We start from the raw sequence: 11,312 nt of genomic DNA, 5'->3' as shown, positions 1-11,312 counted from the left end.
TTTATTTTATTTTATTTTATTTTATTTTATTTTATTTTATTTTATTTTATTTTTCATTCATTCATTCATTCATTCATTCATTCATTCATTCATTCATTCATTCATTCCACTAACTTAGTCTTTATTGTAATACTATGGGGAGCATTTATATGTTGCCGTAAAAATGCGTCATAGATCTTTCAACCAATAGCATTACAGAAATCGCACCACATGGTCCCTCTAAGGACCAATGGCACAGGCCGTTTCCTTTGGTCCCACCCACAGTTGAAAATGATTGAACTCTCGGTAGTCTTTCGGAGGTGGGTTGGATAATAAGGCCTTTGAAACTGTACATTGTTGTTTCCTTTAACACCGTGTTTAAACTAAATGTGTTATTTTAGCCTTTTAGCCATAGCTTTCATTTAGCTAAACGCGTGTTTGTCAAGGTTGTTTACCTCTGAGAGCCTGGATGTATAGTAATTGATGTTAGCTAACAGGAATAGCCGTTGCATAGTCTTGTGTTCTGAGGTTTTTAAAGGATGAACTAAGTGGTTGTTTTGAAAACAGAAAGCTTTTCTTTTTCTTTCAGCTGTTTTTCGTCAGTGTATGGAAGGATAATAACTCGTTTGATTAAACATGACTGACCCATGGCAGGAATGTATGGACCATTGCATAGAGGTGACTAAAAAGGCTGGGAAGGTAAGCAATTCCCTTAGAGATCCACTTTATTTTAGACACAGTTCATATAAATTGTTAACAATAAAACCTGCATATTCATAGGCAGTAAATCTTAATTTTACTCAATGTAAAAACGTGTTTACCTGCTTATTTTGATTGAACTCACAGGGCATTGAGGACTGTCAAAAATCTATGGCAGTGTATTTATGACAACACATCAAATACATACTTAACCCCAGCCAACCATGTGTTTAACATTGTCATCCATATGACTATAATTACAAAAAGAAAAAGGTCGAAATTGCCACTCAAAAGTTTGTTTTGGTCTCCACTGTAAACACTCTCTGATTGTGTTATCGGAAAAAGTTTCGCCCAGTGCATTGTGGGATGTGGATTCCAGTAAACGGATGAATAGAAGTGTTTTTGCGTCATTGTTACAATGCTTTCTTGTGTTTTTCAGCAGACAAAGAGGAGGACCGTGATTAGCTAGACTCCATTTTTGTTTTAGTTTGTTCCCGTTATTCCCTGTGGTATGACCTCACTCCACAAGACATTCCATTTCTGCCAGATTAGTATCGTTCTATGTAAACCCCAAAAATAATCATCTGCCATTGGTTTACCTCAACTTTCAGTTTGTGAAAAAAACAAAAACAGTAATGTGTTAGGAAACACAATAAATCACAGTATAAGAATGAAGACATGATTCAGTAACTGGTTTAAATACTAAACTAGAGATAAAGACTAAAAAACAATAACAACAATGTAATGATGTAAAGCAGGTGAGTGTTGTAGGCTTGAACAGGTGAAGTGGTCAAATGAATGAATGACTGAATAAATAAATATATTATTATAAATAGTTGGTGTTTCCTAAGAAAGATCTGACTGATAACATCTGAATGAATTACTGTAAATTACATCATGTTATAATTCAGAATTTCAGGTTAAGCCATAGTCACCTTGGTGGTGTAATAGGGCTTTTGCTACATGTATACAGGAAACTTAGTTCTGAGCATGTAAAAAAACAGCATTGGAGTTCGGGCTGGGTTTAAAAAAAAAATTGATTTATGGAATTTGTAGATAAAAAATGTTTTTATTTTGCAAATTCAAGTTTTTTTGCACTTTTTCGCTTTCCGTCCTTGTGGGTTTCTATAGCGCGTAATGTATAAAATATGTAGTTATTTGTTTTCTTAATCAGAAAATTGAAGCGACTGTGACGTAGCTGTTGCATTTTTGCTTAAACCTGGGTTAAAGCTTGAAACAGTTGAATGACAGAGACTCATTTACTTTTTATTTTGGGATTGTTGTATGCATTTGAACTCTTGAGGACAATCACAGCAATAAAATATCTGACGTTTGTAGCCATTTTTAAGTGCATTGGGAGAAAAAAAAATTGAAAATAGAATCGAAACTCAAATTTTTCTTTAAAAAAATGGAGATTTTTTTTTTTTTTTTTTTTTTGGCAAAATCACCCTGCCCTAGTTTGAGTCAATGTTATGATCAAATCAAGTGAAATGTCATGCCTGAATTCATTGTTAGGCGAAGCACATTTATTTTTCTATCACATTTCATACATAAGGGAAGTTAATGTTGACCTGCTTAATATGAGTTGAGAGGTTTTTCACTTTTATATATACTTTTAATCTCCTTGTAGGCAAGTTAAGTTTAGACATTTGACCTTTAAAAAGAAAGTAGGACATATATTTTACAAGCCAAATAATACAACAGTTTGTGTCATTTAAAACAGTTAAATTGGCAGTGAATTTTACTGTTAAGATTCTTTGTGCTAGAAAAGACATCTTGGGCGCAATATTTATAGCTCTGACAACATGAATTGAGCTGGAAAATCTGTATATGGACTATATACAAAGGGGAAAATCCCAGTATAACCTTATCTTTAATGAGGCTTTACTTTGACAGAGGAATCTGAACCTTCACCTACACTTCCCAAAGAGAAGAGAAGTGACCCTTGTAAACAGTGACAAATATACTCTTGGTTAAATGAAGCAGTGGGATCTGTTAGGAGTAACATTATTTATTAAAGGTGTCTCCAAAAAGTCACTTCCATTGTCTGGCTTTAGATAGAGAACCATTAAACCTCCAGGTTTCACTTCGGTGTAAGTGTCTTTACAAGGTTGTCTCTGATTTGAAGGTAATTTTGTCTTCAAGTGCTTCCTTAATATACATGTATGTAACCATTTGTGAAGATAAAGGCCATGAAGACTCCGTAAAGACCACTTGTGAAGATAGAAATGGCCCGCTTGTCTCATGCCCATCAATGTCAACAATTTGTTTCCAGCACTTGCAGCATGCTGAGCTCATTACAGCAGCAGGTGTGGTCAGTCATCCAAACAGTCCCCCCTCGTTGACATTGCTGTGTTTTCTGGCAGATGATTCGTGAGGCGCTCCAGAAGGACATTTCTGTGATGCAGAAGAGCTCACCGACAGACCTGGTGACCGAGACGGACCAGAAAGTGGAGCAGCTGATTATATCTTCCATCAAGGAGAAGTACCCCACACACAGGTACCAACGGCAAAGTCACATGCATCCAAGCGTGAAAGGTTACATTGGGACATACGCACTGGATGTGTTCTGCTAATTTTAAAAGTTTTTGATTCACCATAGAATGATGTAACACATTACTTTATATTGTGTTTTTCTTTTTAATCTTTAATGCCTGGCTGCTAATATTTAACTTTGCTGGTAATTAATAATACAAGATTTATGGATTTTGATATGCTACGGAGCGATGGTATTTTCTGTAGTTTTTTCCTTTTTTAACCAGTACCATCATAATAGATGTTGCACACTGAGACACCGATATTGCAGCCTTGAGTATTGGCCGATAGCGATATCGATCCTATACAATATCAGCATGAATCGTACATACTTTTATTACTTATTTTGTAGTGTGGAATGTTAGAACAACAGAGAACAATAGTCAGCAACAGTAGGGATGAGAAAAACTGACCCATTTATTATTAACCAATTAGTTACATCAATTTTAACTTTCAACATAATATCTACAGTATTCTACAATTATATAAATATAATATTTTAGATGCAGTCCGATAAAATCTGATTTTTGTTTTCTGGCTGATATCGGACCGATATCCGATATCAATATCAATATTGGAACAGCCCTACAGAGACACAAAAGGGATTTCCAGGCGTGCACAGGTTGTGTTAACGTTCTTTTTAATTTGCATAACCGAGAAACACATCCATCAGCCGCACCGACTATTTATTACAGGGGAATTGCTCGGATGCTCCCGTCTTTACCTGAGGACCCCTGCAGCCATTTAGCTGCCCACAATGCTGCCTGTGTGCATTTTCTGCTTTGTAACCCATAATCACCGTCCAATATAGGCAGTGTGCTTCAAGCAGACGTAGCGTGTAGCAACACATGAAGCTGCTTGTCATGTTTCTAGCTCAGCTTCATTCAGGTCAGACTGGTTTGAGCCATGTTCTGTTGGGCTCGGCCCAATTAAAGCTCTACTGTGTGCATTCTCCATTTTTTAACCCATATTCACCGTCCAATAACAACAGTGTTCTTCATAATCTAAACAAAAACAATATGGGCGTGTCCATAACAATTCCAATATTACTGCGGGTCCCACATAATAGGCTACACATCATTTAATTTTGAATCAGTCTTTTGAATCAAATGTTATTTCTTGTCTCTCAGTGTTTATTATACCAAGCATGAGTAACTCTCTTAACTACATTCATCATGACCCTTCACCAATTCAATAAATAACATTTGGCTTTAAAGTAAGGCTGTAACAAAGATTAAAAAATAAAAATAAAACAACTTTATCTTTACTTGGGAAACCTAAAGATAGTAGTAAAAATAACATGTAAGGTGTAGCTGCATTTTGCCTTTTCATTATAAATTACTTTGTGTCCCAGTTATTATAATTGGTAAAATAAATAAATAAATCTATGTGTTGAAATGAATAATAGTTTGACTTTTCATTCAGGTGAACTTTTTCCTCAGAACATAAGTTTAGAGTTTGTTTTTTCTCCAAGTCTCTAAAGGTTCCAGAGGAGACGTGAATGTATTTATGATCACACCTTTCTTTCTATAATCCTGGGTAGGACAGGACTCACTCTCTCTCTCTCTCTCTCTCTCTCTCTCTCTCTCTCTCTCTCTCTCTCTCTGTCTCTGTCTCTGTCTCTCTCTCTCTCTCTCTCTCTGTTTCTCTCTCTCTTTCTCTTTCTCTCTCTCTCTCTCATGTTAAGCAGGTGTCGAAAATCAATGGTCTGTGTTTTATTTTGCAGCTTTATTGGTGAAGAGTCTGTCGCAGCAGGTGCTCCCAGTATCTTAACTGACCATCCCACTTGGATTATCGACCCCATCGATGGCACCACCAACTTTGTTCACAGGTACATTGGAACACAGTGGAGTACCGTAAAAACCCTGTGTGAAACCCCAAAGTGCCCCTGATTTATTCATCTCCTTACAACTATTATTATCTTTTAATTAGCTTCCCTCTGGGATTATCCTTCCAACCAAGGGATAATTAGAAACACTCTGATAAAACAAAACTGATAATGGAAATGGATTCTTCTGAGATTAGCTCTTAAGTGAAATCACTTAATGAGTGTTTTTTTTTTTTTTTTTTGTCTATTGTAAATTTCTTTTGGGCAGGTTTTCTTTTGTGTCGGTATCAATTGGCTTCACTGTGAAGAAGGAGGTAGGCCACAGTCTATGCAAATCATATCTTACACTGTGCTTATTATAAGAAGCATTACCTTAATGGAAGCCTGGTTAATCCATTGAAATACTAAACAACTGCGCAACTAAAGCCTCTCTTTTGTATGGATGCTATTTTATTCTCATCCCTCTTCCCACACGGCATGAGTCACTGCTGCTTTCTGTGCCTCTTCCTGCTCTCAGATCGAGTTTGGCATTGTCTACAGCTGCATCGAGGATAAGATGTACACGGCACGGAAGGGAAAGGGAGCATTCTGCAACGGAGCACCAATCAAAGTGTCAAAACAGGAAGGTGAATACCAATGAGCTGCAGTTACAAAATTATCCACAAGGTGGAAGCAGAATTACAGCAATACATTCTCACAGTGTTGATGTTTTTATTTTCTATTTCAACTGGTTGTTGCTTGGTAAAGATCTGAGGGGTATTCCAGAAAGCGGGTTATGCTCAATTTCTAATTATGTTCGGGCTTAAATGAAGGAAACTTTGAGTATCCGACTCTGAGTATGTCATCATGGTAACATTCTCTGAACTGAACCTGCTCGCTGGCAGGTTTTGTCTATGAAACCCTGGGTTTCTACCTGGCTCCGCCCACCTGAACACTGCTTCTTAATGAGACTTTAATTTATCTTGACACTCTCTCTCTCTGACATCACACACCACAGACATGCTCACATCATTGCAAATGTTGTGTGCTGCTTTATGTTTTTTTGCACACAGTAGTTTTCTTTACAATGTTGGGGATACAGAGCATTTAAGGAAAAGGCAAGGTAAGGAAGCATGCTTGAGAGGATGGGGTCAGTGGTTCAGAACCAACCTGGGTCATCTTTTTTATGACGTCTTTTGTGGACGTCAAGACGACTCTGGTGACTACATTACATTAAAATCGATGTAAATGACGCAACGTCAGGCAGTTGTCTCTGTCAGTAGAGTGGGAGGGCTGTACACTTCCTCTATTTACTGAGGCCAAATTAAAGTGGAATACACCTTTAAAAGTCTAGTTATATTTTGAGTGAACTCATCCTTTAGTAACTCTGTATGTTGATCATTCATACTGTAAGTACAAGTGGAGCTGTCTATGATAAGTGCTGTAAACATATGACTGGAGAAGTGATCAGCTCTCTCAGTGCTGCCTCCTGCTCTGCAGACACATTCTATTGGTATTAGTCGTCACGTCACTGGAGTGATGAAGTGATCAAAAAGCGTGACTCATCACAGGCGATTTAAGTGACTAAAGTTGCATTCTCTGTGAATGCACCTTTACAAAAATAGACTTATATTTCTCAAAGACCTGCTTATTTCACCCATTGGGTTGAAATAAATCCCTTCCCGTTGGTTGCCATGGCAGCTCGTGTTATCTTTGTTCAACTGATGATTGTTTTTTATCACACTCGTGCACGTAAATAAACCTCGGTTTACATATTCAGAGCTGATTGACCCACTTCATACCAGCTGTAATGGAATTGGATACCCAGAGTTTCCCATTGTGGGGGTATGTTGACTCAGAGTTTATGGATAGACTCAGAGTTTGTTGAACCTCCTTTCTGGTTTACCCCCCTGATGTCTCTGTTGTTTTTTTCAGATATTAGTCAGTCTCTGGTTCTCACAGAAATGGGCTACAAGAAAGATCCTGTGACGTTCCAAACAATGCTGGCTAACATCAGAGCGATCCTAACCATCCCTGTACATGGGTAATTATATGACTCCATGAAATGTTTATTAACTTTAAACTAAAACAGTCTATAAGCAGATGTGTTTTCAGCACCATAAAGTGAATTGGCATGAATGAGTTTTTTCTGTTTTCCCAACAGAATATGAGAGGGCAGCATTGTGTTATAGTTTTTTTTATTTTTACAGTTACACTATAACCAATTGCACATAATACTTGTTTCTCTTTTATCAGACATTTTGAAATGAACTGTGTCGGTTGCTCTCGGTGTTTCCTGTGGGACAAAGTAAGTATTGATGATTTGTGGAACATCTCATCTACTGTTCATCAACAGAATCCGCTCTCCGGGCAGTGCGGCCATCAACATGTGCCTGGTTGCCTGTGGATCTGCAGACGCCTACTATCACATGGGCATTCACTGCTGGGACATGGCCGGAGGGGTGGCCGTTATTACAGAAGCTGGAGGCGTTATCATGGACATTATGGGTAAGCAGAAGAGACTATGTTATTCAACTTAATTTAAGTAATGATCTGAGTCTGTCGGCGTGTTATAAATATCATTACTTGGATGGGATTAAACCAGTGCGCATAAGAAATGATACCTTGTGAATTAAAGCAGAGAACCTGCTTGGAGAGCAGGAACCAGCAGATCTCACAGAGTTAGGAACTGATTTCAAAGCAGAGAAGCTGCTCTTCATCAAGATGCACTTTGTGTTTTAATCAAAATCACTTCGTGAAACGCTAAACAAAGAAAGAAAAAAGAAAACGTACATAACTAAGTAAAAGACTAAATTAAAGTGAACACATTACAGTATATAAAAAAACAGATTGTTGTATTTACAGATATATGAGAATCAGAAAGCTGTCAGGTTAAAGTGATGAGTTGTACAGTTTGATGGCCACTGGTTGGAATCAGAGAACATATTTAATTTGACTATCTTTCATTAACCCACTCAGTTTTAGGCCTGTACATTGTTATTTAATGTATGACTGGGGGACAAGTTAAACATTCTATTTTATTTATTTTATATTGTGCATCGTTGTAATGTTGGTTCATATTTTTAATTGATTTATTCTTTGAAGCATTAATATTAATTTACACAATTTCAGTGGGTTAATTTTAGTGAGGTTAGTACACATTCAGAGCAATAAATGCAATGTGACTCATAATTTGCATAAACATTTCTTTCAGTCTTTCGGTTTCAGGAAAGAATTTTAATTTCGGTGCATCTGAAGGCACTTTTCACAAAATGCAAAGTTGTTTTAATGAACAAAAAAAAAACATTTCCACATGATGAAGCATCAGCGACAATGGAGAAAAAAAAAAGAAAGCTGCAGCAGAACTGAACTCAGTGGTGGCAGTCTGACCCTAGTAGCAACAACTGGTTAGGGAACTGCATTGTTAGATTTATTGTTGGAGCCACTTTTGTTTCTGTTCCTTACTGTAAAAGTGAGAAGTTCAGACAGCCACTGAACTAAACCTTGTTGATTTCTTAGAAAATGATTGAAATATTTCCTTCTCACTTTATATATTTAGTTATTGTTTTGAATGCAAAGAGACAGACGACGGCACATAAAGCAATAGCAGTGTATGGCAACACTGTTCTGCCTTAACCCTTTTTGCGGTTTATAATTGCATCACTTTGCAAATAAAAGTTAGCTCTGAGGTTGGCTAAGTTTTGGTAAACTTCCTGTCATTGCTATCTTTCTTAAAGGGAAGGCTGAATATATTTTTTTAATATATATATATATATATTTATATAATTACCTCTGATTTACTTATTGGATTTTGAAAAGGGTTTAACCAAAAGATAAACCTTACACCATGGAAGATTCCATTATATTTTGGTATATTGACTCTGGATCAGTTTCAAAGAATAAAAAATTCATATTTGTCATTATTGGTCAAATTAAAAAAAAAAAACCCATAATTCGGTTTTATGAAATTTGACTTGGTTATGTCGAGTTGGTTCCTCAATTACCCCACATAGTTTAATTTGCACGTTTCATTTTTTTTTTTTTCCATTTCAGAAATTTGAGGCTTGGTGTTCAAATTATTTTGTACTTTTTGGTTTGATGCATTGATTGTCATAATACAGTAGTTCCTGATGGAGATTAATGGGTAATGACAAAAACATTTAACTAACTCCATGTATCTGTACATTTGAACTTTCAGCTGGTTACCTGCCCACACAGTTTAAAAGTGACTTGGTTTTACTTCATTTCCCTGAAAACAAAGGCAACCAATCACAGACCACGGTGCTTATCCATCCTCTTCCTCTCTCCCTAGGCGGGCCGTTTGATCTGATGTCTCGTAGGCTCATCGTGGCCAGTAGCAGAGCGATAGCGGAGCGAATCGCCAAGGAAATCACGGTCTTCGATGTGGGCAGGGACGACACAAACTCTCGGTGAATTTTCAGCTGCGTAATTCAGTCCTAGAAAACCTTCAAATTTGGTTTCAAGTCCATTTCTGCCTTAAGAACCATAACAGATTTCAACCTTTGATTTACACCTGAGCTTAGACCTGTCACAAGCTTTTGTTGTCATTAATTTAAAACTTATGTTGTTGCAAGTTATTTTACACCCCAGTGTTTGTTAATGAAGGCACATATATTTATTGAGATACAGGATATTTAATATAACATTAAACAACTTTAATAAAGTTTTAGCTTTTTGTGATAATTGTTGCATTTATGTCATTATAATTTAGTTCAGAGTTTTAAATAACGATCACGAAACCTGACTGTACTGTATTGTTTATATCAATAATTGAATACATTATGCCAAGGATTCACATGATCAGTAAATAAGTATTTTTTTTAGTTTATAATGAACACCACAATAAAAGTGAACAGTAACTCTTTTATACTAATGACTAGTTTCTTTTTTTTATCATCTTGTGCCTCCAAACCATCACAGAACAGCAGCAACATGCATAAACATGCTAGACATAAAATAGGATTGAGCTCTTAAAGAGACACTCAACCCTAATGATAAAAACAGCTCAACTGAAAGAATATTATATGTCAACTTTACTAGTAGGGAAAAGAGGTGATTTAGAAGCTGCATACGTAATAAAAACTAACAAACTACTGATTAATAGTGCGTAATTGACAATTTTGGTTTTGAGGATAAAGGCATCTGATTATTCTGATCATAACGTAGACTCACCCCTTTTAAGGTGTCTTTCATGTTCAGCTGAACAGCTCTGCATGGATCTGAAGTAAGATTGCAAATAGTGGCATCCACCAGCATTTTCATAGTCTTATCCTGGTGAGTGCAAAAACCTTCCCTCACAAGCATTCATTTACACTTACATTAACGTACATAAAGTACAGATTAGCTACAGAAAAGCAGAACAACATTTGTCGAACAAGCATTTTTGAACTTATCTTTCCATAACCTACTATAAGCTTGTTCTCCTGTTCCACCTTTGTATTTAAATCCCTCTCTGAACCTCAACGAAGGTTTTATCATCCATGAGGGTCTTCCTGCTGACATTTTTCAATTAAATTCACCGTTATTTGATCTCTTTTAATCCGTCTTGGACTTAAGTCCCTTCCTGTCTTCTCTCTTTGTGGTGTCTGACGACTTCTTGAAAACAAAATGAGCATTTGTAATGATTTTGTTTCATGTAAGTAAGTGTTAAGAGTCTCTCCTTAGCTTTCAGGAACCGGAATTTCTCTGATAAAGCAAGTATTAGCGTTATGGTCCAAGATGCGTTCAAGGTCCCTCGGACATTTCCATGAATTTCTCAAATCTGCTGGGAATCACCAGGCAGGATGTGAAAAGTGGACATATTCAGGTAAAACTGTACCTATGGTCACCCTATGTCAATGTCTCTAAAACTCTGTATATTGACCAGCCATAACCATAAACATACCCTATTATGATGACTTAAAGCTCAGCTTTGTGCTGCGTTTTGATTATGGTGCCTGATTCTTCAGAGTAGAGCTTTACTCCCTCCACGGTGCACCATGCGCTACGATAACGGATCAGGAAAGAGTTTGTTTCTGCACCAGACTTTGCCTTAGATGTAAAACGCAATGCTAGTGTTCACCTGTATAAACAGGTTTGTGCCTGGCCACGCCAAGTCAGAAAAACGCGCACAGACCACACACCAGGGGTAAGCAACTCCATTCCTCGAGGGTCGGATTCCTGAGACTTTTGGATGTCTCTTTGCTCCAAAACACCTGGTTGAAACCAATGTGTGTTCTTCAAGCTCTGCAGAAGCATGATAATGAGCCATTCATTTGATTCAGGTGTGTTG

The 11,312-nt window shown here is 37.0% G+C and overlaps 1 protein-coding gene across 1 annotated transcript; it reads left to right on the top strand.

Annotated features, from left to right (window-relative positions):
* The first annotated feature begins 218 nt into the window (after positions 1-218).
* Positions 219-9,908, top strand: impa2 (inositol monophosphatase 2). Its single transcript, XM_028434380.1, has 9 exons — positions 219-299; positions 569-678; positions 3,045-3,178; positions 4,940-5,044; positions 5,310-5,355; positions 5,559-5,667; positions 6,956-7,064; positions 7,377-7,528; positions 9,333-9,908. Exons 2-9 carry the CDS (start codon positions 616-618, stop codon positions 9,452-9,454), a joined length of 840 nt encoding a protein of 279 aa, XP_028290181.1. The 5' UTR covers positions 219-299; positions 569-615; the 3' UTR covers positions 9,455-9,908.
* The last annotated feature ends 1,404 nt before the right edge of the window (positions 9,909-11,312 follow it).

Source organism: Gouania willdenowi, chromosome 20, assembly GCF_900634775.1.
Source record: "Gouania willdenowi chromosome 20, fGouWil2.1, whole genome shotgun sequence".
Taxonomy (NCBI): domain Eukaryota; kingdom Metazoa; phylum Chordata; class Actinopteri; order Blenniiformes; family Gobiesocidae; genus Gouania; species Gouania willdenowi.
Note: the sequence above shows the minus strand (reverse complement) of the source record. Positions and strands in the feature narration are given on the sequence as shown.

Bases quoted from the DNA above. Each gene is read 5' to 3' on its own strand.
- impa2 (XM_028434380.1), top strand. From the start codon at position 616: ATGACTGACCCATGGCAGGAATGTATGGACCATTGCATAGAGGTGACT. The intron at 5,045-5,309 runs GTACATTGGAAC...TCTTTTGGGCAG, and splicing joins ACCACCAACTTTGTTCACAG to GTTTTCTTTTGTGTCGGTAT. The intron at 5,356-5,558 runs GTAGGCCACAGT...TCCTGCTCTCAG, and splicing joins GCTTCACTGTGAAGAAGGAG to ATCGAGTTTGGCATTGTCTA.